Here is a 25,614-nt window from a genome sequence, read left to right as displayed (position 1 = left end):
AGGACCACCAGCATCAGCACAGGAGCCTAACCAGGAGAAGCTGTTAAGATATAAATGTATCCAGGGTCACACGTGGGGTAATTCCTTTGCTGCTGCAGCCATATTTCATAATGCCCACTCACCTCATTTCTCTGTCACCTTTCTATGTCACCCTCCAACTTGTTCCTTTTCTGTTTGTTCTCCTCTTCTGTTCCCTCTTCTGCCTATGCTCACGAAACAAAACAAAACAGAAAACATTTAAAAGCCATTGTCACCCGAGTAGTGACACGAAATTATGAGCTCCCCCAGTGCACTTACATTTTGTGGAGCAGAGCTCTGTGCTCTTTACAGCAGGGTGTGAATCTTGACAGCTCTATCAGTGCCTGCTGCTTGCACTTCCTTGAGATGGGGGTTCTGGAATTACTATTGCTAGCGCTAAGCAGTGCCCAGGGGTCTCAGACAGAGGAGAGAAAAGAAAAGAGAAACACAAAGAAAGGACCAAGTGAGGGGGTGGGAGGAGAAGGGGAGACACGGCGGGTGTACACTACGAAGCTGGACAAGTCCCAGCAATAGCTGCTGCTCTAAGCAGCACCTGTACTGCAGTTTGCTAAATTGCAAGGGGCAGGGCTCTCTGAGCGCTTGACTGTGAGGTTACCAAAGGGGGACAGTCTCTTGAGGCTCAGAGACGGGGCCCAATTAAATAACACCCTTCTTTACTGCCCAAGTTCTGAATCAATTAAAAGGCAGTTAACAGTACGAGATGACAAGTCAAAATGTCCCCTTTATTACTCATAAAGGCAGAGTTGGAAGGTATATAGAGGGAGACAAATGGGTCTCCTAACAGTGCATTCCAGAATTAGACACACTTCTCACCCAGTTTTAAAGAGTGCCAGAAAACTGCAGCGCCTTCTGCCCCTTGGCAGGGGACATGCCCCTGAAAAGTCTACGGCAGGGAAGAGCAGAACAGAACATGTGCTCGCTTCCAAGAGATAGAAGAGGAGCGAGCTCATCTGTGCGTGCCAGGACTCACCAATCAGATAAATCAGTGCGATCTCCTGCCCGGAAGTGGGTGAGGGGATGGAGAGAGGGCCAGGAGTGGTTCAGTATTATAGCTTCCTCCAGGTAGAAGGAAATCAAGAGGCAAAAGAGGCTTGCCTCCCTCTCCCCTTACAAGCATCTTTGTTCAGTATTGCAAAGCATTGCTTTCTATTGCCTGCCTAGTTTGTATTCCACAAAAGCCAAATACGTGTTTCTTTTAGGTGTTAACCGAAGACGAAAGAGCCCTATCTAGGAAGGCTCTGAGAGACATCTTGGATCAAGTGTATCAACCATTAGCAGTCCGAGAATTACTTATCCTCCAGGGAGGACCACCCCAGGTATGCATGCCTGGGGACTCTTGTGTGTGAATCTTTAATGATAATGTGTGGTGTACTGTCTTCTTCTCCTGGGAAATTAATCTAGTTGAGTCTTATTTCATCTTTTACATTGTTAAATGGTATTTGTAGAGCTAAATTACACTGACCTTTGGGATAATTTAAAAGGATTTTTCTTTTAGTGGAATGATGGACACTGTTCCCAGGAATATTGTGATCATTTTTAAAAGGCTTATGACAAAAATATATTTTATTCATTCTCAAACTGGATCTTTTTTTTTTTTTAAACTAAAATTTGGCTGTTTGACAAAACATTCTTCTGGCAGAAGTGTTCGGACATCTTATTCTTTGAATGGAGTATTTGAAGTCAAGAAATTAAAATTAGAGCAATTAATGGACTATTCTTAGATCCTTTTTTGAAAAACGTAATAGTATATATTCTGCTAGGCATAAGATAGTTTCTTTTTTCCTTAAAAATAATTATTTATCCAAAATGATTTAATTTGATGATGTAGCTGGATTTATCTATTTTCTTTCAGTACCTAAATTTTAGTTATGAGTTTAGGTGAGTAAAGCATGAAGGGCCAAAGGAATTGGCTGTAGGACCAGCTGAAGCTGGCTACAAAGATATCTCCTAGTTGAAGTCATTTTCATCTCGTCCTTAGAATGTTAGTGTAGCCTCACATTGGGCTCCTCTGGCTCATACTCTGCTTCTCTGAATGAGTCCACAGTTTGCCAGATTAAACCAAATACATTATAAGAGCATGACGAGAAACAGAGGCTCTGGAGTTAGGCACACTGGAATTCAACCCCAGCATGCAGTTGTTTGAATTAGTAAGCCTTTCCATCCCTCAGTTTCCTTACCCATAGAATGGGGATGGGGATGACCACAGACCCTTCCTTATAAGTTCCTTTTGAGATTGTGGGGGAGGTGCTCACCACAGTGCATGGCACATCATAACCCCTTCAATAAATGGTAATTATTGATCTTCCTTAAATAAAAGAGAGAGAACAGGCTAGTTGGGATTAAATGTTTTTCTTTCACTAAGTTTTATGCTCACATAGTTAGACACAGTGAATGACCACACCATAGTTTGCGTTCTAGCCCAAAATAAGGGACACCAAGTCTGTTTTGTTCATGGTGGCTCCACAGAGCTCTCAAAAAGGAGTTCTTGAAGAAATCTAACTCTTCTTGAAACTGCCATGTCAAAAGGAATCAGAGCAGCTGAGACCATGGAGGCAAGGACTAGTGTCCTCTCAGTGTTGTGAACTGTCCTCTTAGTGGTGAGTCATGCTCATAGGAGTCTTCTTTGGAAGCTAGATTTGATTGGAAGGACTGCATTCAGATCAGTTACATTAACCTTGTGTCCCCCAAATCTGTATTTTATTCACAGACATGTTTGTCTATTTCTGGGTTTGAAATTTCACTTGATACTTCACTTGAAGAAGTTTCACTATATTTTTACTTTCTTAAAAGTGATGCTGAAATAGGTTTTGTAAAGGAGTCTTTTTTTCTTTTTAAGGGAAAAATTTTGCTCTTTTGAAGTCTGTATAGCATACTGTTAATCATCAGTATGACTCAGTATATTTGTATATTTTTAATTTCTGCATATCTGTTACACTGACATTCAGTTCATACCTTTCCCTTCCTTTTTTAGTCCTGCACAGACGGGAAGACACAAGTTATGTGTCGGGCCCCAGCTTGGCTCCGGCGTCTATGTGGGCAGCTCCTCTCTGAAAGGTTGATGAGACCCAGTGGTGTTCAGGCAGTAGTCCGGGGCATTTTGGAAGGAGCTGGTGGTAAGAAATAGATGTTTGTTACTTTGGTATCCACTTTCCTTTGAGTCACAGTGAAATATTGGTCTTTAGCATTTGACTGTAAAACCTGATGGAGACTAGACTTTGTGGAGAATGAGGAGGTTAAACCTTAATGAGCTCCTTTTCCAAAGAAACTCATTTTCTTGCCATTTTTCCAAAAATAGTTGTGATACACTGCTCATGTTGTTGACTAATATTGTCAACTGTTTCAAATAACTTACACAATCAGAGGAAAACATTGCACAAAAAGTTTAAGTAAAACCCTATAGAAAACGTGAAATTCTCTGTGGAAAAGAGTCAGGGTGCTAAGAGTACTTCACCTCAGGACTTAAAATATGAAACAGTTCTCCTGAAGCTGGAGATACCCAAGAGATGCAAACTTTGGGATGAAATTTTAGATTCATTTCCACAATTATATTCCCTTAGTCCTCATTAATAGAAAGAAGGTTCATTATCATGTTAAGTATGGTAGTAGTTTTTAATTTATATTTTTTGATTTTTAAACAAAATTATACATGCACATAGTTTAAAGAGTCGATAGGTCTATAAGGCTTTTAGAGAAAAATAGCAGTTCTTGGCAGCATTTCACTCCATTTCCCATCCTCGGAAGCAACCACTTTGATCATTTTTAGCAGGTTTCTTCTGGTATTTACCTCTCTTTTTCTAACTATAATGCGGTTACGGCACCTTCTTAATTTTTCAGTTTTAGGCATCATCTATCAACTCACCATGAGTGAAAAAGGATTTTGTTCTCTTTCACAACCCTACCATCATTCACCCAAGCATACTTCCCATCCCCTTAATATAGTCATATCTTAGTTTTGGTTAGATCAGTATTCAGTGTTTATACTCTTCTGTGTGATTACTATATACAGCTGAGCTACTGTAGTATACTTTTCCTTTTGTACACACTTTTGTACTTCCTGGAGTTAATAGCTGTCTGTTTTGTTTGTCTGCTTAGTTTTGTATGTACTTATCACTAATCTGTTTTCAGACTCTGTCCCAGTTGTTTAAATCTCCTTTTAATACATTCAAATACATTAGTTGTTCTATCCGTTTTAGCTTCTTGAAGACACCTCTGTCTCTGAGTCTTCTGTTGTTTGGACTAATTACCTCCACAGAGCTGTCATCCTAGGATCTCCCTTCACCTTTTTCCTGGTGATCCCCTTGGCTTTCTCTTGTATTTGGTCCCTTGTCTCCTGTATCCCCTGCACGTTAATTTCCTATTGCTGCTGTAACAAATTACCAAAAACTTAGTGGCCTTTTGATGGAAATAACATTTAAACTGAGTCCTAAATGCTGAGTAGGAATATGTTCATTGAAGAGTGAGGGAAGACTGTATAGTTAGAGAGGATCCATATATGAAGGAACTGACATAGGAAAGAACAGTGTTTTTGAGGAAATTTCAGTATGGGTAGAGCAGGGAGGGTAGAGCGTGCAGGGAAAGTGGTATGAGATGAGGGAGGGGTGTGAAATGAGGGTGGAAGGGTGTGAAATGAGGGTGGAGGGGCGGGCAGGAGCCACATCATGGAGGCATTTAGGCCTAGTTCAGGGTTTTGAACTTTATTCTGAGGGCAATGAGATACCACTGGAGGGTTTTAAGGAGAGAGACAGGATCAAATCTACATTTTAGAAATATATTTCTGGATGTATTGTGAAGAATGGGTTGAGTAAGAGCAGAAGCGGGGAAATCAGTTAAGAAGAAGCAGTCATCTGAGAGATCACAGTGGCTTGGATCAATGCAGTGGCAGTGGAAATGCAGAGAAATGAATGAATATAAGACGTATTTAAGGGGAAGAGTTGCCAGCACTTAATGAAGGGCTGGATATGTGGGGAGGGAGGAGGAGAGAGAGAATCGATCTTGACTTTCCATTTCTGGGGTGGTCAATGTACCTTGGTCCTGTCAGACAAAATTGAGGTCGGTGTGGTTGGCAGACATTGGTAGATTTGGTCGGCAGTGGCTGTAATGTTGCCTCCCCAGTTCTGCCTGCAGTGGCTTCTAGGACCAATGAAATGGAAAATTAACAGTTACCTGTGAGAAGTTGTCACGTGCAGATAGGTCCTTGCATCTTTTTTCCAGAGAAAGCTTAGACTTCACCCAAGGGCATGCAAATTGGGGAGCTGCTATAAGAAACTTAGAACCCTAATTTTGCTACTTATGCATATATGAATGTATATATGGTTTATTCTCAATGACTTGAGGCAGTTTATATTTACTCGCATATTTGCCATTTCTGGTGTTCTTCGTTTCTTTGTGTAGATCCAAATTTTAATTCAAATTTCCTTCTGCCTGAAGAACTCTAACCTTTCTTATAGTGCAGATCTACTGGCAATGAATTCCCTTAGCTCTTGTTTGTTTGAAAAAGTCTGTTTCACCATCTTTTTCGAAAATATTTTTGCTGGATACAGAATTCTAGGTTGATTGCTTTTTCTTTTAGTGCTTTAAAGATGTTACTCCATTGTCTTCTGGCTTGCATGATTTCTGATGCAAAGTCTACTGCCATTTTTGTCTTTGTTCCTCTGTATCTGATACACCTTTGTTTTCTAGCTGCTTTTAAGATTTTTCTGTTTATCACTGGTTTTTAGAAATTTGATTATGATATGCCTTGGTGTGGGTGGTTTTCTTCATGTTTTTTCTGCTTAAGTTTTCTTAAGCTTCTTGCAACTGGGGGTTTATAATTTTCATCATATTTGGAAATTTCTCAGATATTATCTTCAAATATTTTTTTTCTGTCTTCCCTTTTCTCTTTCTGGAATTTGAATTATACCTAATATTATACTTAATATTGTCCTACAAGATACTGTTCTCTGTTGATTTTTTTCAGTCTTTTTCTCTCTGTGTTTCATTTTGGAGAATTTCTATTGCTACATGTTCAAGTTTATTAATCTTTTATCCTGCAGTATCTAATCTGCTGTTAATTCCATCTGGCGTTATTTTTCACTTCAGATTTTTTTTTTTTTTTTGGCTGTGCTGCACAGCTTGTGGGATCTTAGGTCCCTGAACAGGGATTGAACCTCGGTCCTTGGCAGTGAGAGCGCAGAGTCCTAACCACTGGACTGCCAGGGAATTTCCCTCATTTATTATTTTCTTCATTACTAGAGGTTCACTTTGGGTCTTTTTAATATCTTCCATTTCTTTCCTCATTATGATCATTCTTTTCTTTACCTTTTTGAAAATAGAGAATAAGTTTATAATAGCTGTTTAATGTCCTTGTCTCCTAATTGTCACCTCTGTTTTTATGTGTCTGTTTTTACTGATTTTTCCTTCTTGTTATGTTCCTTTTTGCTTCTTTGCATACCTAGTAGGTTTTTTAGATTGAGAAGTTATTCACATACCATAAAATTTACTCTTTTAAAGAGTACAGTTTAATGGTTTTTAGTATATTCACAGAGTTGTGTAACCATCACCAATATCTAATTCCAAAACATTTTCATCGTTCCCCCCAAAAAACCTCTTACCCATTAGCAATCACTCCCCATTCTCCCCTCCTCCAGCCCTTTGTAAGCACTAATCTACTTTCCGTCTTGATGGATTTGCCTATTCTAGATATTTCATCCGAATGGAATCATGCAATATGTGGTCTTTGGTGTCTGGTTTGAGTCACTTAGCATAATGTTATACCATGAATCAGTCCTTTGTTCCTTTTTATGACTGAAAATATTTCACTGAATGGATATGCCTGGTAATTTTTTTTTTAATTTATTTATTTTATTTTTGCTGTGCATGGGCTTTCTCTAGTTGCAGCGAGTGGGGGCTACTCTTCATTGAGGTGCATGGGCTTCTCACTGCGGTGGCTTCTCTTGTTGTGGGGCATGGGCTCTAGGCACGTGGGCTTCAGTAGTTATGGCACGCGGGCTCAGTAGTTGTGGCTCGTGGGCTCTAGAGCTCAGGATCAGTAGTTGTGGTGCACGGGCTTAGTTGCTCTGCAGCATGTGGGATCTTCCCAGACCAGGGATTGAACCCGTGTCCCCTGCATTGGCAGGCGGATTCTTAACCACTGCGCCACCAGGGAATTCCCTTGCCTGGTAATTTTTTAATGTATATTGGATGTTTTAATTTTACATTGTCGGGTGCTAGATTTTGTTGTATTCCTTTGTTGGGCTTTGTTCTGGGATGCAGTTAATTTTCTTGGGATCAGTTTGAGCCCTTCAATCCTGGCTTTTAAGCCTTGTTACTGTGGGTCTAGAGCAGCCTTTAACCCAAGGTAATTTGGCACCACTACTAAGGTAATACCTTTCTGATATTCTGTGTATTAGGAGGTTTTTCCATGCTCACTAGTGGGAACATTAACTATTCCAAGCCCTGTGTGAACTGTGGGGATTGTTCCCCCTACTCCTTTCTGTGGTTCTTGCCTTGGGTTTTTTTTCTCACACACATACACAGATCATACTCTATGAAAGACTTGAGAGAGGATTCCTCTGCAAATCTCTGGAGCTCCCTCTTTGTGTAGCTGTCACTTCTCTGGTGTTTTGCCCTGAGAATTCTAACTGTGTTGGTCTCCCTGAACTCTGAACTGTGTTTCTTTAATTCAACAAGGTGGCAGGCTTCGTTTGGGCTCTCCTTAGCTGTGGTGTATCCTCAAAACTCTCTCTAGGTAATAGGCTAGGGTATTCATGGGACTCACCTTGTTTGCTTCCATTCTCTTAGGGTTCAGTGTCTTGGGCTGCTTGTTGTCCAGTGTCTGAAAACCATTGTTTATGTATTTTGTCCCATTTTCTAATCATCTAAGATGGTAAGGTAAATCTGGGACCTGTTACTCCATAGTTTTGGTTGAAGACAGTTTGAGGGCTTCCCTGGTGGTGCAGTGGTTAAGAATCCACCTGCCAATGCAGGGGTCATGGGTTCGAGCCCTGGTCCAGGAAGATCCCACACGCCGCAGAGCAGCTAAGCCTGTGCGTCACAACTACTGAGCCTGCGCTCTAGAGCCTGCGAGCAAGCCACAACTACTGAGCCCACGTGCCACAACTACTGAAACCCGCATGCCTAGAGCCCGTGCTCTGCAACAAGAGAAGCCACCACAGTGAGGAGCCCGCACACCACAACGAAGAGTAGCCTCCACCCGCCGCAACTAGAGAAAACCCGTGTACAGCAACGAAGACCCAACACAGCCAAAACAAAAAAAAAAAGTTTGAAATACATGATGTATATAAAGAGAGAGAATAATAATAATATTAATCATTTAAAAGGTAATAAATACTAAGAAGAAGCTAGTGTTCAAGTCGTATGAATAATATCATTACAGTGGTTAAGTGCTACTTTTTTCTCTGAACCTCCCAGAAACCAACATCAAAAGGAAAGTACGGAGGGATAGATTATCTTACAGAGGAAATTAACAACTTTCAGTAGGGAAAAAATAGTTTTTACTCTAAATTTTAAGGACCTTCTGTGGTGAACCGCGATGAGTTTTTGACACCTCTATCCATTGCTGACAGCCGGGGCGGCTGGTGGGAGTGATGCTGAGGCCACAGCTGCTGATTGGAAGAAGTGTGACCTGATTGCAAAGATTTTGGCCTCTTGTCCCCAGCAGTCTCTTTCACCAGAGGATTATTATAGAGATATCTGCCCCCAGGTAAATCATTTTGTGTCTTTTGACTGTTTGAGGATTATCTGCTTATTTATAAAAAGAGGACTTTTAATGTTCATCTAATATTGAGTTAAAAACAATATAATGTTTAAGTTTATTATTCATTGAGGGGCCTTCTTAATAACTGATTAAAAACCTGTGGGAGAGACTGACCTGTTAGGTTTAAGAACCCCTCACCATTAATAACTGACTAGCTTGCTCTCAGAGCTGGAATATGAAACTGCAGTTTCATCATATTCATTATCTTTTCTGTGTTTTTTATTAGTTTTAAAAAAAATAGGTATTAAATAAGGTAAATTAACATGGTACACAATTTTAAAAGCACAAAAGAGTAAATGGAAAAGTAAGTCTCCGTCCCACCTCTGTACCAATTTCTTATTTATTTTGCAGAGGTAGTCTGTGTATCGTGTGTATACAACTATATGTGTGTATATGTGTGTATATCTTCTAATTTTTATCCAGATGATAACATGCTCCACGCACTGTTTTTCAGTTTTGCTTTTTTCACATAACAGTGTACCTTGGAGATCATTTCATCATTCTTTTTCTTGGGTACATAGGTATTTCATCATATTATGTACCATAATTTATTTAACTAGCTTCCTATTTTTTTTTTAATAAATAAATAAATTTATTTATTTTTGGCTGCATTGGGTCTTTGTTGCTGTGCACGGGCTTTCTCTAGTTGCAGCAAGCAGGGGCTACTCTTCGTTGCAGTGTGTGGGCTTGTCATTTTGTTGGCTTCTCTTGTTGTGGAGCATGGGCTCTAGGCACATGGGCTTCAGTAGTTGTGGCACGTGAGCTCAGTAATTGTGGCTCGCGGGCTCTAGAGCACAGTCTCAGTAGTTGTGGCACACGGGCTTAGTTGCTCCACGGCATGTGGGATCTTCCTGGACCAGGGCTCGAACCCGTGACCCCTGCATTGGCAGGTGGATTCTTAACCTCTGTGCCACCAGGGAAGCCCTACCTAGCTTCCTATTAATGGACATTTAAGTTGCTTCCATTCTTCTGCTGTTAACAAACCATGTTCCAGTTAATATCTACAAATCTTGCCTATGTGCAAGTATTATCACAGGGAAAATTCTTAGAATTGACATTACTGGCTTAAAGGGTATGTGTATTTAAATTTTTGATTGATATTATTTATGTATCTGTTCTCCCACACTTTTGCCTATGCAATGTGTTACAAAACTTTTCTTTGTTAATCTAATAGGTGAAAGTGTGGAAGGAGTGTTCTTAGTCAGCACTCCCCATGCATTTAAATGTAAGATATGCCTTTTGGAGTACAGTGTGAAGAAAGTCATTCAGTCGTTATGCTGGTCTTCAGGATTCTCATGGGTAGGCATGCATGGGAACAAATATCACAATGCAAAATCTTATATTGGAAAATATTAAGTATAAATTATCTTACAGGATAAAGTTATCATTTGCAGTGATGAGTAAATATTTTCCAAAACTAGTAGCTATAGTTTGGGCACTTAAGGAAATGATAAAATCAAGTCATAGGTTTTAATCTTACTGAGTCTCTCTTTGGCAGTGTCAGAGGTCACATACAGTTTTTGAACAGAAGATTCTCCTGTCTACAAAAAGTAAAAGAGTCAGTTTTAAGCCAGGAACAGAATGTGCTTTTCAGTTGGGTGCTTAAACTCAAGCACAAGAGATCAATGTTTATTTTTGAGAATAAAGTAGACTTTTGTTCAGACCTGACAGGCTCTTCAGATTCTGAATATATTTATACGCCTTGACCCCATAATTGCTATTTATCATAGCAAAATTTTGGGGAAAAACTGAATATCTGGAAATAATATTTTTGAGGAATTTATAACAATATGAGAAGGTTTCAGCAATACACAAAACTGAATATTAAGTATGGTCTTGATTGAAAAGAAAAAAGAGTTATACAGGAAACATATTGGAAAAAAATGCACCCAAAATGTTTATAGTAATTTGGGAAGACTTAATTTTCTTCTTAAAAATTTATTCTCCAAATTTCCTACAGTGAGCATGTATTTTATAAATCTGATAAAATTGTTTAATAAAAACATAGCTCCTTCAGTTCTCATACCCTTTGACACTGGGTTGTTAAATTAAAAAAAAAAAACTTCTGTTGGATCAGTGTTACTGCAGTAAATTTATTTTTTAGCATAAAGAAATTAATGTGTTATCTTCTTAGTTAATGTAATGCTTCTTGCAAAGAGCCTGGTATTTACTTCATGTAATTTTTCTTTTAGATTTTGGATTTATTTCACTTTCAAGATAAATTGACAGGACTACAATTTCAGAGAGTTGCCACCACTACCTTTATAGCTATGTCAAGAGAACGGCCACAACTGGCAGCAAAGTACTTACTTCAGCCAGTGTTAGCTCCTCTTCATCGATGTTCAAATACAGCAGGTAAAGCAGGAAGTCTGGTGGTTTGCTGTCCCTCTAAAGGACCTTCTTCCGTGTTTTGGATTGAAATAACTTAAGTCTGTGGTAGTTCAGTGTCTTTAATTTTACTTTTTTTCCCCCAATTTTTTATTTTGAAAAATCCACTTCATAAAAGTTCTAAGAAGAATGCAGTGTCCTACCCCTATATACTTCACATAGTTAACATTTTGACATGTTCGCTTTCTCTTTGTCTCTTCCTACACACATACGTATTTTTTTTCTGAAGCATTTGAGAGTTAGTTGCAGACATCGAATATACAGACTTTATTCAAATCTCTTATTTGTCTCAAGAATTTCCTTTATAGCTGTTTTTAAAAAATCATATTGCATTTACTTGTTATGTCTTTTTAGTTTTCTGTAATGTAGAATAGATCCCTAATAGTCTTTCACTCTGACACTTTTGAAGCCCAGGTTATAGAATGTTCTTCAATTTGTATTTGTCTCATTGTTTCCTCTTGATTAGATCCAGGTTAACATTTTGGCAGGAATACTACATATGATGGTTTCTTTTTTTTTCAGTCCATCAGATTAGGGGCACATGTTATCAGTTTATTCCATTATTAGTGATGTTAAATTTGACTATTTGATTAAAGTGGTAGCAACCAGATTTCTCCACTGTAAAAATACCTTCCTCCCTTTGTAATTAATAATAATCTGTGGGATGATAGACGTATGAGACAGTGTGAATATCCTGTTTCCCAACAGTCCTTCATACTGTGGTTTAGTATCCACTGATGATTTTTGCTCATAAAATGGTGACTTTCTATTTTTTTTATTGTTTCTAATTTGTTAGTTGGTATTCTTCTCTAAGGAAGAGCTTTTCTTTTCTCCTTGCCTCACCTCTTTTTAAAAAATAATTATTTAAGTATCAATACAGATTCATAGGTTCTTTTTTTATTCAGTGGGTGACTGAACATTCCTATCATTCATTTTGAAGCTTAAATTTTCCCAGATTTGGCCAGTTTTAATGTGTTAAAAGATTGACATTTTCAGCACTTCCCTCAGTGTGTGTTCATGCTTCATTGAGATTAGTGCTGGGATACAGGGTATCATTTCAGCATTCTTAGTGAGTAAAAAAAACCTTTCCATATAGTCGTTTCTGAGGTTAAAAATAAAGAGAAAAATTGATGTTGTGGTTAAGCCCAATTTAGTTCTGTGTAGACTTTGTATAAAAGTCATTTACAGTATAAATTTTTCTGAGTGTGTGTAGAGGGGTTTAGGTGGGTGAGAATGGAGAAAATCTAATTCTTGTGCATAGTAAGCACCAGATTGAGCCTTGGTGGAGTGAAATTTGTGATTATTCAGACATGATAAACGTATTTGAATAAATAATTAAAATTCCTTTATACAGTTAGTAGAAATCTAGTCCAGAATTAGTATTTCTTCAAAAAATGATTCAAAAAATGAAGTATTATTTCTGTTGGCCCTTGTCATTAAGGCCTAGCATTTATATCTAATTTCATGTGTTAAGACTGTACCTCAATACTAATCTATTTATCTTCTTGTCTGTGACTGGCTAGGTATTTCCTTTAGTCTGGAGTGTTGTTCTCAAAGTGTGGTCCCAGGACCAGCAGCATCAGCATCGCCTGGGAATTTATTAGAAATACAACTTCTTGGGTTCCACCACAGACCTACTGAATTAGAAACTCTGATGTGGGACCCAACACTGTTTTAACAAGCCCTTTGGGTAATTCAAGTGTGTGTTCAAGTTTGACCCCTGGTCTAGAGCACTGTGCTTGGGAGGCCTAGATTCAGTCCAGTTGTGGGTCAATTATTTTTGTCCTGGGCCTTGTTCATTCATTCAAAGAATATTTATTGGACACCTATTTACCCTGCATTCTCATGTGTTAGGTTACATCTGTAACACCAGCTACATGTTTTGCATATACAATCTATTGATAACAAAAAGGACTGGGTAAGAATATGACTGATCTTATATATATATACCCCATCATTGCCACTGGAAAAACAATCTCTAAACTATAAGCTTTCTTATTTTGTTTTTCATATTGCATCACATTTTTAGGACTATGTGGCAATTATGATGAATTATCGTATTTTATGAATGCCAAGATGCACTTCTTTTCACATTAAAAAAAATTTTATTTTCGAAATCTTTTTCACATTTTAGCAACTCTAATATCTAGATGCATCTCACAATCATTGTTGGCCAGGTAGCAATCGTGGCATTGTCTGTGCCTGCAAATGAGCGTTAAAACTTGTAGAATGGATGCCAGTGACTTAGAAGAAAATCGTGAAGACAATAGTAAAGTGGAGGACTCTTAAGGATATCACATCACTGTACTCTGTGGCACAGAGGATGATATATTATGGCAAAACACAGATAGCGGTAATGGTGTTGAAATGTTTCAGAAGAGTTGGACACTTAATGTGCAGTTTTAATTCCTTATCCTGTTTATTCCAATTATTTAGCTTATATCAAGAATGATAGGGAATTCCCTGGCAGTCCAGTGGTTAGGGCTTCGTACTTCCACTACATGGGACATGGGGTCAACCCCTGGTCGTGGAACTAAGATCCTGCATACTGCATGGAGTGGCCAAAGGAAAAAAAAAAAATGACATATAACAATACTGTATAAAATAAATCTAGGAGAGTTCTCTTAATACTTTTTTTAAAAAGCTCTGTTTTAAAACTTTTTTTTTTTTTTTTGGCCACACCAGGCGGCATGTGGGATCTTGGTTCCCTGACCAGGGATTGAACCTGTACCCCCTGCAGTGGAAGCTCAGAGTCTTAACCACTGGACCACCGGGGAAGTCCCTTAAAACTTTTTAAAGGGAAATTTTCAAACACATGTACAGAGAATAGTATAATGAACACCTGTGTACCAGTCACCCAGACACAACCATTGATTCTGCCATTTTCACTTAATTTAATCTCCAACTTTTCATTCATTAATTTAAAATTAAAATCCCAAGTGATAATGTTTCATAGGTTACTTGGCAGTGTTTTTTTCTTTCTTAGTGATACATAAAATAACAATGCATGTTTATAATCAATGAAACATTCTGTGAAATATTGTATTTGAATGGTGCTGTATTGTAACTATGTTGATTTTCTAATTTTAGCTGTTACTTCCTGAACTTTCTAGTAAAACTTTTTTCCTTAGGCCCAGCTTCTTCTGTTCAATGAGGTGCTGAGTGTGGGTAATTTTGTTTTTTGTTCCTTAGAGGTTTCAGAGTGTGACATGGTGCCAGGGACCATTTTGGTGACAGAAGAAGAACTTAGTAGATGTATTGAGGATGTATATAAGGTTGGTAATTTGAGTCACTAGTGTTTTTAGTTAATATTTGTACTTAGTCTTTTAAAATAATTTTGCCTTTTAAACTGGTACTTCAAGAATTGGAATGACTAATCTTAAATTCCAAACCATCAAAATCCTTTTACCTTGAAAACTGGAAACTAAGTTGTTAGTGAAAAAACTGATACATTTTGAAACTCTGTCAATTTCATCATTTACTCTGAATCTTAAACAGTTCAGATTCTCTAAGTGGCACATGCCACTGATGAAAGTATGTCTTTGAAGGAATTGACAAAGGCATTTGCAATACTGTAGGCTTCCTAAAATTTAGTGTATGATAATATTGAATCTACTTTATAATTTTTGATAGGATCATCATCATAAAGAAGTTGGAATAAATGAGTCATAGAAATGACTTCCTAAATACATACTGAAAATGAAAAAATATTTATATAAATTGTATGTTCTCTATGGTTGCAATCTTATAAATATATATGAAATACGTATTTTTAGACAAAAATGAAATCCATTGTGCACAAGCCCAGATGGCACTGGGGTAAATATTCTTCTTTAAAGTTTATTTCAATACATTTAAAAAAAAAAATTAATTAATTTATTTATTTTTGGCTGCGTTGGGTCTTCGTTGCTGCGTGCGGGCTTTCTCTAGTTGCGGTGAGCGGGGGCTACTCTTCGTTGCAGTGTGTGGGCTTCTCATTGCGGTGGCTTCTCTTGTTGAGGAGCACGGGCTCTAGGTGCATGGGTTTCAGTAGTCGTGGCATGCGGCCTCAGTGGTTGTGGCTCGCGGACTCTAGAGCGCAGGCTCAGTAGTTGTGGCACATGGGCTTAGTTGCTCTGTGGCATGTGGGATCTTCCCGGACCAGGGCTCGAACCCGTGTCCCCTGCGTTGGCAGGCGGATTCTTAACCACTGCGCCACCAGGGAAGTCCCTCAATACATTTATAATAATATTTTACTATTAAAAACATTTACAAGAGTAAACAGCTTTCGGAATTATATTTCATGTAAAAAGGTACAGCCACGTTGGGAATATATTGTTTGGTGGTTTCTTAAAAAGTTAAACGTAGAGTTATCATATGACTCAACAATTCCACTCTTAGTTATAGAGAGGTGAAAACATATTCATATAAAACCTGTACACAAATGTTCATAGCATCATTATTCATAATAGCCAAAATGTGGAAACAACTGAGATGTCTATCAGCTGATGAATGAATTAACAAATGTGATATCTTCATGTAATGGAATATTTTTCATCCATAAAAAGGAATAAAGTATGGATACACGTTTCAACATGCATGAACACTTTTTTTTTTTTTTTCCTATTTAGGTATATATTACATAAACCGCAGTACAGTGTACAAAAGGGAATGCTAAGTACATATTAAATACAGATGAAAAGAATCTGTTGCTAATCACTCTGTGTACCTAGGTGTACAGTGGGCCCTGGGGCCACAGTTCATGGTTTCTGTAATGTTCTTAAATCTATATTTCAATAGTGTTCTTGGCAGTGTCTAATTTTTGCCGATCCTAGTTGTTCATTGGTTCAAGTGCTTCAGTAACTTGAAGCACTTGTAGGGGAGCAAGCACTGTCAGCGCTGCCGTCCCCTCGTTGCCACACCCTCCCCTATGTTTGCATCATTGGCCTCTTCAGCCGGCTGGTTCTTGGCAGGAAGCTTAAGCCCCTTGTTCGTTCTGTGAGAGCCCTTTGATTATAACCGGATACTGCCATCTATAAGTCCACGTAGTCAGGCACCCGAGACTCGTCACCACGTACTGAAGGGGTGATTGGAAGAGACCCCACAGTCAGCCCCTCTGAGTTGGGGAAACTCCCCATCCCTTGGGACCCTCCCCATCCCTTGGGACCCTGGTGAGCCACATGGAACTGGTCTGCCAAGGGCCACAGGAGGGGACCACTGCCATTCTGCCCACTAACACTGAGGAAAGCCAGTGATGCTGCTTCTGTTTAATGCACAGAGGCAAGTGGATAAACAGTTTAAAATTATGATTTGTTAATGTTTAAAGAAGCTAGATACAAAAGACCACCCACTGTATGATTCCATTTAAATGAAATGTTCAGAATAGGCAAATTCATGGACACAGAAAGTAGATTAGTGGTTGCTAGCGGCTGGGGCTGGGGAGTTGGGAGTGGCTGATAGTGGGAATGAGGTTTCTTTCTGAGGTAAGGAAGATGTTCTGGAATTAGACGGTGGTGATGGTTGTGCAGTTTTGTGAATATACTAAAAACCACTGAATTGTACATTTTAGAGAGTGAATTTTATGGTATGTGAATTATATTTTCAAGACTTAAAAAATTTTTATTCCACATTTCTTATTTCTTTTCTATGGCAGTAAATTAAACATTTTAGAGTAAATTTTTAAATTTTAGTTTGTTATGAAATGGTTCAAACAAACCAAATAAAAAATGAAGAATAAAACACTCATGTACCCACCACTCAGCTGAAAAAATTACACATTACCAATTCAGTTGAAATCTTCTGTGAGCCCATCTCTGATCACATTTCCCTTGCTCCTCACCCAGTGGGAACCACGATCCTAAATTTGTATTTATTATTCCTTAAGCTGTTTTTAGTATTGTTGTGCATGATTTTAAATTTTATTTAAATGGCATTGTAAGATATCTAACTTTAATCCACTCATTTCTACTGTCAGTTATTATTCTGTTTTATGACTGTATCACCATTTATTTGTTTATTCTTCTCTTGGTAGACATTTGAGTTGTTTTCAGGGAGTTTTGTCTATCTCTTAGGTACATTGTGGTTTTAGTTAGCAGTTAGTTCTCTTATTACTAGTGAGGTTGAACGTTTTTTTGTCTTTTGGTTCATTCATATATTCTCTTCTTTAACTTGCCTGTTCATTTGTTTTTTACCCATTTTAATACTTGAGATATTTGCCTCTTTAAAATATTTTTAAAATAAATCTTTTTTAAATAAAACAGCCTTATTGAAATATACTTCACAGATCAAAAAATAATGTTTTAAGTATACGATTCAGTGATTTTTCAGGAAATTTACAGAGTTGTGAAACTATCACCACAGTACAGTTTTAGAACATTTCCATCACCCCAAAAAGATCCATTGTGCCTATTTATAGTCACTCCTTGGTCCCACCCCTCATCCCCAAGCAACCACTAACCTGCTGTGTATCTCTATGGATTTGCCTTTTGTGGATATTTTATATGAGGGAATCATGCAATAAGTGTTCTTTTGTGACTGGCTTCTCCCTCTTAGCATCATGTTTCTGAGGTTCATCCAGGTTGTTGCATGTATCAATATTTTGTCCCTTTTTATTGTAAGTAATATTTCACTTTATGAATGTATACCATATTTTGTTTATTTGTCATCAGTTGATGGACATTTGGATGTAGAGTAAACCTTTTTTTTAGACAACTTCATGAGATATATTTTATGTACCGTACATTTATCCATTTGCAGTGTGCGAATCAATGGCCTTTTAGTATATTCACAGATTTGTGCAGCTGTCATCACAGTCAATTTTAGGACATTTCATTACCCCAGAAGAAACCCACACCACTCCCCACATCCCAGCCCTAGGCAGCCACTAATCTACTTTCTGTCTCTATAGATTAGCCTATTCTGAACATTGCATATAAATGGAATCATACAATATGTAGTCTTTTGTGATTAGCTTCTTTCACTTAACATGATGCTTTAAAGGTTCATCTCGATTGTAGCATGAAGCAGTACTTCACTCCTTTTTATTGCTGCATAGTATTCTGTTGTAGGTATGTACCGTATTTTGTTTGTCCATTCACCATTTGATGGACATTTGGGTTCTACATTTTGGCTATTTTGAATAATGCTGCTATGGACATTTGTGTACAAGTGATTGCGTGTACATATGTTTTCATTTCTCCTGGGTATATACCTGGGAGTGGAATTGCTAGATCATGTGGTAACTCTATGTTTAACCATTTGAGGTACTGTCAGATCATTTTCAAAGGGGTTGCACCATTTTACATTGCCCCCAGCAGTGTATGAGGGTGTAAAGTAAATCTTAAATCATGTTCTTTCAGATAAGAAAGAGCTTTTGCTTTGGTTTGGTTTAAGCTTCATGTATGATACTAATAAATTTGTAGATATAAATATATGCTGCTTAAAAATTCAAAACTCATTCTCATAACACTCACTTTTTACTAAAGTTGGGTATTTACTACCCTTTTATTTAATTTTGCTGTTAAAAAAACCAGAGTACACCCTTTACAATGTTGACCTGGTACACAAGTGTAGAATTAAATTGTTCATAGATAAAACAGGACTTGATGACTTAGTGGCTATAATGCTGTTTTTATTTTTTAATGCTTCATTTAGAGACTTACGAAAAGAAAGTTCTTATATCTTGTTCTACCTGTTGGTAGGCAAGGACTTTTCAGATAATATGAAGACAAGGAATTATACAGAGCAATCTAGAAAGCAGACTTTCTGAATTAGAGAATAAAGCCCAAATAACTTTTAGAAAGGTTATCTTCAGTCATGTTCCATCTAAGAAATATCATGATGAAAAATTGTAAAATAGCCAGGTGTGGAATGTTAGAAAGACTTGAAAGTGCTGGTAGGAGTAGGACTAATTTTGTTTAAACTTTGGTACAAACCCCTCATAGTGTTAGGTAGACGTCAATAAATTGCTTTTAGGAGAAAAGGAAAGCAAAACAACTTCTTTCTGGCAAGTGAATTAGCCTCTAAAAATCAGAGAGATTGAGAAATAGTGAGTCCTTGCCATTTCTCCTATTGTTGCCCCCCATAAGGCGGGAAAAACCCTCATTGTTCGGTGAACAGTTTAGTGAATTAAAAACCTCCTGGAGAGACAAGCAAAACATTAGTTTGGTGTAGACACTTGGTTATGCACAAGGACTGGGACTGTCTTGAAAGCAGGAAGGGGTTTATTCTCTCTACAAGGTTTTGGCAGCTCAGCTGCAGAGGGAAAACAGAGGAAATGTGTACATTGGAGAAAAATGGTAAACATTGTGTAAAATTTAGCAACAAAGAGTATGTTGTCTTCATTAACTTTCTGCTAATACTAAATTATAGAGTACAGCTCAAAGGCAGGAAATAAGGAAAACATCTGGGGTGGTTGAATTGATCCAGCAACTCACTCAGTAACAAGAGGGTACAAGAGGGTGTTTTAATTTTAGAGAGGCATTTGGGAACATTTCCAGCTCTGGTGTTTTCTCTCTCTCTTCTTTTCTGTTTAACAGATGTATTGAGATGGAACTCACATACCTCACAATTCACCGATTTAAGTGCTCAGTTCAATGTTTTTGGTATATTCACAGTGTTGTGCAACCATCACCACAATCTAATTTTAGAATATTTTTATCCCTCCTGAAAGGACTCCATACTTACTAGCTGTAACCTCCCATTCTCTCCATTTTGCCCCCAGCCCTAGGCAACCACTAATATACTTTCTGTCTCTGTAGATTTGCCTATTCCGGACATTTTATATAAATGAAATCATATAATATGTGGTCTTTTGTAGTTGGCTCCTCAGTGTTTTTAAGATTCATCTGTATTTTATCATGAAGCAGTACTTCATACCTTTTAATGCCAAATGGTGTTCTGTTGTATGGTTATATCACATTTTGTTACCTATTTATCAGCTGATGGAAATTTGTGTTGTTTCCACATTTTGGAGTGTTATGAACAGTGTTGCTGTGGACATTCATGTACAGGTTTTTGTGTGTATGTATGTTGTCATTTCTCTTGGGTGTATACCTAAGAGTGGAATTGCTGGATCATATGGTAACTCTATGTTTAACCTTTTGAGGTACTGCCAGATCATTTTCTCAAGTGGCCACACCATTCTACATTCCCACCAGCAATATATGAGAATTCCAATTTATCCAGATTATGGCCAACGTTTGTTATCATCCTTTTTTAAAAAATAGCCTTCCTAGTGGGAGTAAAGTAGTATCTCCTTGTGGCTTTGATTTACGTTTCCCTAATGACTAATGATGTTGAATAGCCTGTCATGTGCTTATTGGCCATTTGGATGTCTTCCTTGGAGAAATTTCTGTTAAGAACCTTTGCCCATTTTTATTTTTATTCTTTTAAAATTTTTAAAAATTTATTTTATTTATTTATTTTTGGCTGCATTGGGTCTTCGTTGTTGCGTGCGGGCTTTCTCTAGTTGTGGCGAGTGGGGGCTACTCTTCGTTGTGGTGCGTGGGCTTCACATTGCGGTGACTCCTCTTGTTGCAGAGCACGGGCTCTAGGCGCCAGGCTTCAGTCATTGTGGCACACAGGCTCAGTAGTTGTGGCTCACAGGCTCTAGAGCACAGGCTCAGTAGTTGTGGCGCACGGGCTTAGTTGCTCTGCGGCATGTGGAATCCTCCCGGGCCAGGGCTCAAACCCGTGTCCCCTGCATTGGCAGGCGGATTCTTAACCACTGCACCACCAAGGAAGCCCCTTTCGCCCATTTTTAAATTGGGTTGTCTTTTTATCATTGGTGTGTTGTGGGATTGGACTCACTCTGACCAACAGCTTTCTCTAAAGAAATCCTCCTCATCAGTCTCTTCTCAGTCTCTACACCTTTGATCTTCTCTACCCTCTTTCTGAATGAGGAGTTGTTATAGTGTTGATCTCATCATAGTCTGGTGTCTTACTTTGGAGTTTTAAGTCTATTTTATCTTGGTGCTTCACTTGACGTTTCCAATTTAACATCCCATGTCACCTGTGTTATGACAGCTGTCCATCTGGCTGCCTTCTCAGTCTAACTGCAGAGCCCCTTAGTCCTCAGAGCCAGTTTCTTCTTTGCTTTATACACAGTCCTGGTCAGACTGGTTATCTGATTTTTAAGACCATAGCAGAACTAGAAGTAACAAATTAGAAGTTAGTTAGACTAACTAAGGCACAATGACAAGAGCAGAGAGGACCAAGAAAGGAGACAGAAAAAATACCCCCAAAGGGCATAATCAGTTGAAAAGCAAAGTATGTTGGGGCCAGTGTGTTCAGTATACTTTGTTTAAGAAGGCAGGGATTGCATATAATTCATGTTAGAAATATCTCCTTCCAAAATTGTTAAAATATAAGTACATCTTGGTATTTAAAGGAATAAACTCTCAGCTCTCTGAATGAAAATTTTATGGCAGAAACAATGACAAAGGAAGGGCTTTTTACACTTGCATCCTTCACATACAGCAGGGAGTGGAGCAGTGTGGCTCTGGTGGGCCAGGTGGAAAGTTCTCAGCAGTACAGGTATATATACAAGTGCTAGTCGAATTGAAATGAAAACTTGGCATAGCCACTTGTACTTCATCTGCATAAATAATTCTTGTCATTTCTATGTGTGTACCTTATTTCTAGTAAAATTATCTAAGCCAAAAAGGGCATATGCTGCTCAAATAGCTTTTAGTCCAGTGGCTTCCCATTCTGTCTCCTCTGCCTCTGAGTGTCTTGGGCCTAATCTCTAGAATGTTTATATTCTTTTGTCCTCCCCGGTATGAGAGGGAGTCGTGTTTTTTTCTTTGCTTACAGAGGTGAAGAGTGGCCCATATTGCATAGAGATTGGTGCTGGGTAGGGCAGGATAAAAGAATTCCAGTTCTTTCTGATTTGGATATTTTCTTGCTCTTAAGAGAACTGGCCAGAATTCGATACTGGGTATGGAGAGATGTTGCCTTTTAGTATTCCTCACAGTACTGGCCCAAGACTCCCTAAAGGCAGAAGAAATTTTAGGATAGGAAAGGCTAGAAGGTACCTAATTAGTTTATTTTCTACATTCTCATTTCCATTTTCGCTCTCTGTTTCCAGGTTTAGGAAATCTTGACTTTAATTATTCAAGTCTTTTTTTCCCCCCATCTAATCTTAATGAATTTCTAATTAAAGTTTCTCTGTCAGATTGACCAGTTGACTCCTCCTTCCGAATTTTTAATTATTTGTGTAGAGTAAATTAGAATAATACAATCTTAGAGCTGGAAGGAACTTTAGAAATAATTTAGTATAATCCTTCATTTTTTTTAATAGACTTTATTTTTTAGAGCAGTTTTAGGTTCACAGAAAAATTGAGTGGAAAGTACAGAGAGTTCCTGTGTATTCTCTGCCCCCACATGTGCACAGCCTCTCCCACTATCAGCGTCCCACACTGGACGGTGTATTTGTCACGGTTCGTGAACCTATGTTGACATGTCAATATCACTGTAAGTCCATAGTTTACATTAAGGTTCACCTTTGATGTGGTATATTCTTTGGGTTTTGACAAATTAATCCCTCATTTTACGGTAAAGGAAACAAAATCCAAAAGATTGTGAAGTGACTTGTCCCAAATCACACTGGTGAGTGGCAGAGCTGGTCCTGGGACCAACATTCCCTTCTCTCTCTCTTTCTCTCACTGTCTTTGTTTAGAAAAGATAATATTTGCACATGGTACGAATTTAATAAGTACCAAAGGCTCTACAGTGAAAAGTTAGTCTCCCTCTCACCTGTGGACCCTCCCTAAAGGCAATCATTCTTTCTGGATGTTTCCGTCTCCTGTTGAGCTGTGACTTTGAATAACATGCAAAGGACTAAAAGAAGTATCCTTCAAGGATGTGTGAGATTTAAGCATTAGATTTTCTAAATGCTGCAGTTCAGATTCTGTGGTATAGTGTAGTGAAAAGCACTTGGCCTTTTGAGTCAGATGGACCTAGATTGGCTCCAGGGTTGACTATCCATGTGACTTTAGGTGACTTAAATGTGTCACTTGAGTTGCCGGGTGGTTGAATAAGGTGACTTTTGTTAGACTCATTGCATTCTTTCTTTCTTTATTTTCTTAATAAATTTATTTATTTATTTATTTATTTTGGCTGCGTTGGGTCTTCGTTGCTGCACGCGGGCCTTCTCTAGTTGCAGTGCGCGGGCTCCTCGTTGTGGCTTCTCTTGTTGTGGAGCACAGGCTCTAGGCGTGCAGGCTTCAGTAGTTGTGGCACGCGGGCTTAGTTGCTCCACGGCATGTGGGATCTTCCCGGGCCAGGGCTCGAACCCATGTCCCTTGCATTGGCAGGCAGATTCTTAACCACTGCACCACCAGAGAAGCCCGGGTCATTGCATTATTTAATAGGTGCTCAAAAAACTGTCAGTTCCTTTTTGGTTCAGGGAAACTCTTTTTTTTTTTAAAGACTGTTTTATGCATTATGCTCTGAAAGCATGCACAGTACAAAATACTATATTAAGTAAAACTTGCCTGGTTCTTTTGCTTTTCATAAGTCTTAATTAAACTCAGTAAGTGCGTTAGAAGTTCTAGAACACTACTGTCAAAAGGATCACTGTGATATTTTAGAAGGCAGCATTTGACTAGTTTAATCTTTAACTGGGGTAAAATCAAGTTCCAGCCTGTACTGAATTTCAATGTTAGGATTTAGTCAGCTTGATTCTGAATAGGCTCATCATGTTTCTATTTCCATACACGTACATCCCTGCAGAAGATAAGGCCATAAATTAAGAAAACTGTTCCATTCACAGTAGCATCAACAAGAATATTGAGGAATAAACTTAACATTTGCATATGGCTATATATTTTACAAAATATTTTAACATGAATTATCTTAATTGGTCCTTATGCTAAAAGCTTAACGCCTACATTATATTATCCATGAGGAAACTGGGACCTAGAGAGGTTTAAATGTCTTATCCCTGTTCACTCATTTAATATGTGGATTTGGGCAACCACATAGGTGGCAGAAACATAGTTCACACCCACGTTTCCTGATTCCTGACTTCCCAGTGCTCTTTCGGTGACTTTGCAGTGGTCTCTAAGGGATGTGTTTAACAATATAATGGGAGTCTATGAAATGAGCACGTGAGGGCTGCTTTCGGTTTTGTTTGCTTTGAAACAGAAGCACATATTTATTCTTAATACTTTATAAGAAATATATATTTATTTGTTTATTTATTTTGGCCTCACCAGGTCTTAGTTGGGGCACGGGATCTTTGTTGCGGCACGTGGGATCTTCAGTTGCAGCATGTGAACTCTTAGTTGTGGCATGCATGCGGGATCTAGTTCCCTGACCAGGGCTCGAACCTGGGCCCCTTGCATTGGGGGCGCAGAGTCTTACCCACTGGGCCACCAGGAAGTCCTGTTCTTAATACTTTTGACCATTTTGATTCCTCTGAGTTTTTCCTTTCTTCTTAAATTCAAATTTCCAGTCAATCTTTCCAGAGAAACTCAGTCCTCCAGACATTGAAGACAGATGCTGAACAAGCCAATATAATAAAATCAAATCTTCTATTGTTCAATCTGCTCTCCCTTCCATGGCCGAAGTTCTGTGATTCTGTTCAGATAATCTGCATTGATTGATAACTTCTAGCTGCAGCTTTTTTTTTTTTTTTTAAGAAAAAATGAAAATAGAGAGGGCATTGTAACTTCCCCACAAAAATAGAACTTTTGAGAAAGTAGACAGCAGTCAATCTGCTTTGTTCATTCATTCTTTGATTCAGTTAATCAGTCACCAAAAAATTTACCAAGTACCTACTGATTGCCACTCTGCTTGGTTTACAAATACAGAAATGATTAAGAATCAGCTGCTACCTGATTCCCAGTAAAGCAAACAAAGAGTTACAATAGAGCATGAATCATAGTTAAGAGTACCAAGAAACATGCCTCTCTTACTTGTTAGAACACCAGTCCTCTAAGTTTAGATGAAGGATAGTGAGGCTTAACCACAGAGGCCTCTTCTCAGGGCTGGATCTGTAATAGAAAGCCAAGATGCATTCATAAGTGAACGTGGACATCCCCAGAAAGGAATGAGGAAACCCCCAGGTTCCCAGTGGGGTCACTGGTACCCATGTGTCTCCTTGTCTAATCTTTTCTGAGCCGTTTTGGTTTTCCTAGATCCATACTGGCCTCTTATTTTGCCCCTCAGTCCTGTCCTACACATTTATACTGGAAAAGCCACAGGTAGTTATAAGAATTCCACTTTTCTTCAAAGCACCATTTCACTTACTCTCAGAGAGGCTTTTTCACACCAAAGAATTAAAAAGGTACCTTGAGAGTCTGTCTATCCCTTCTCTGCTTCAGCTTTCCTATCTCTTGGTATTTTGTTTGGTGATCCCTAGTTGCACAGATACCTCAAGTAACCTTGAGTTACCAGAAAACCTTTCAGCTAAACAGGATTTCATCTTTCGAGTATTAACTTCAGAA

The 25,614-nt window shown here is 38.4% G+C and overlaps 1 protein-coding gene across 2 annotated transcripts in view; it reads left to right on the top strand.

The window, feature by feature from the left end:
* The window catches only part of TANGO6 (transport and golgi organization 6 homolog), a 184,465-nt gene that overhangs the window by 14,695 nt on the left and 144,156 nt on the right, over positions 1 to 25,614 (top strand). The window contains exons 3-7 of one of the 2 annotated variants that reach the window (XM_068528750.1): positions 1,239 to 1,355; positions 3,011 to 3,152; positions 8,604 to 8,740; positions 10,987 to 11,149; positions 14,375 to 14,457. In XM_068528750.1, coding sequence (XP_068384851.1) covers positions 1,239 to 1,355; positions 3,011 to 3,152; positions 8,604 to 8,740; positions 10,987 to 11,149; positions 14,375 to 14,457 — 642 coding nt within the window. The remainder of the gene's footprint in view (positions 1 to 1,238; positions 1,356 to 3,010; positions 3,153 to 8,603; positions 8,741 to 10,986; positions 11,150 to 14,374; positions 14,458 to 25,614) is intronic. The other variant, XM_068528751.1, reaches the window with a different exon arrangement.

Source organism: Eschrichtius robustus, chromosome 19 (assembly GCF_028021215.1).
Source record: "Eschrichtius robustus isolate mEscRob2 chromosome 19, mEscRob2.pri, whole genome shotgun sequence".
Classification (NCBI taxonomy): Eukaryota; Metazoa; Chordata; class Mammalia; order Artiodactyla; family Eschrichtiidae; genus Eschrichtius; species Eschrichtius robustus.
The sequence above is the reverse complement of the archived record's forward strand: the minus strand, read 5'-3'. Positions and strand labels throughout refer to the sequence as shown.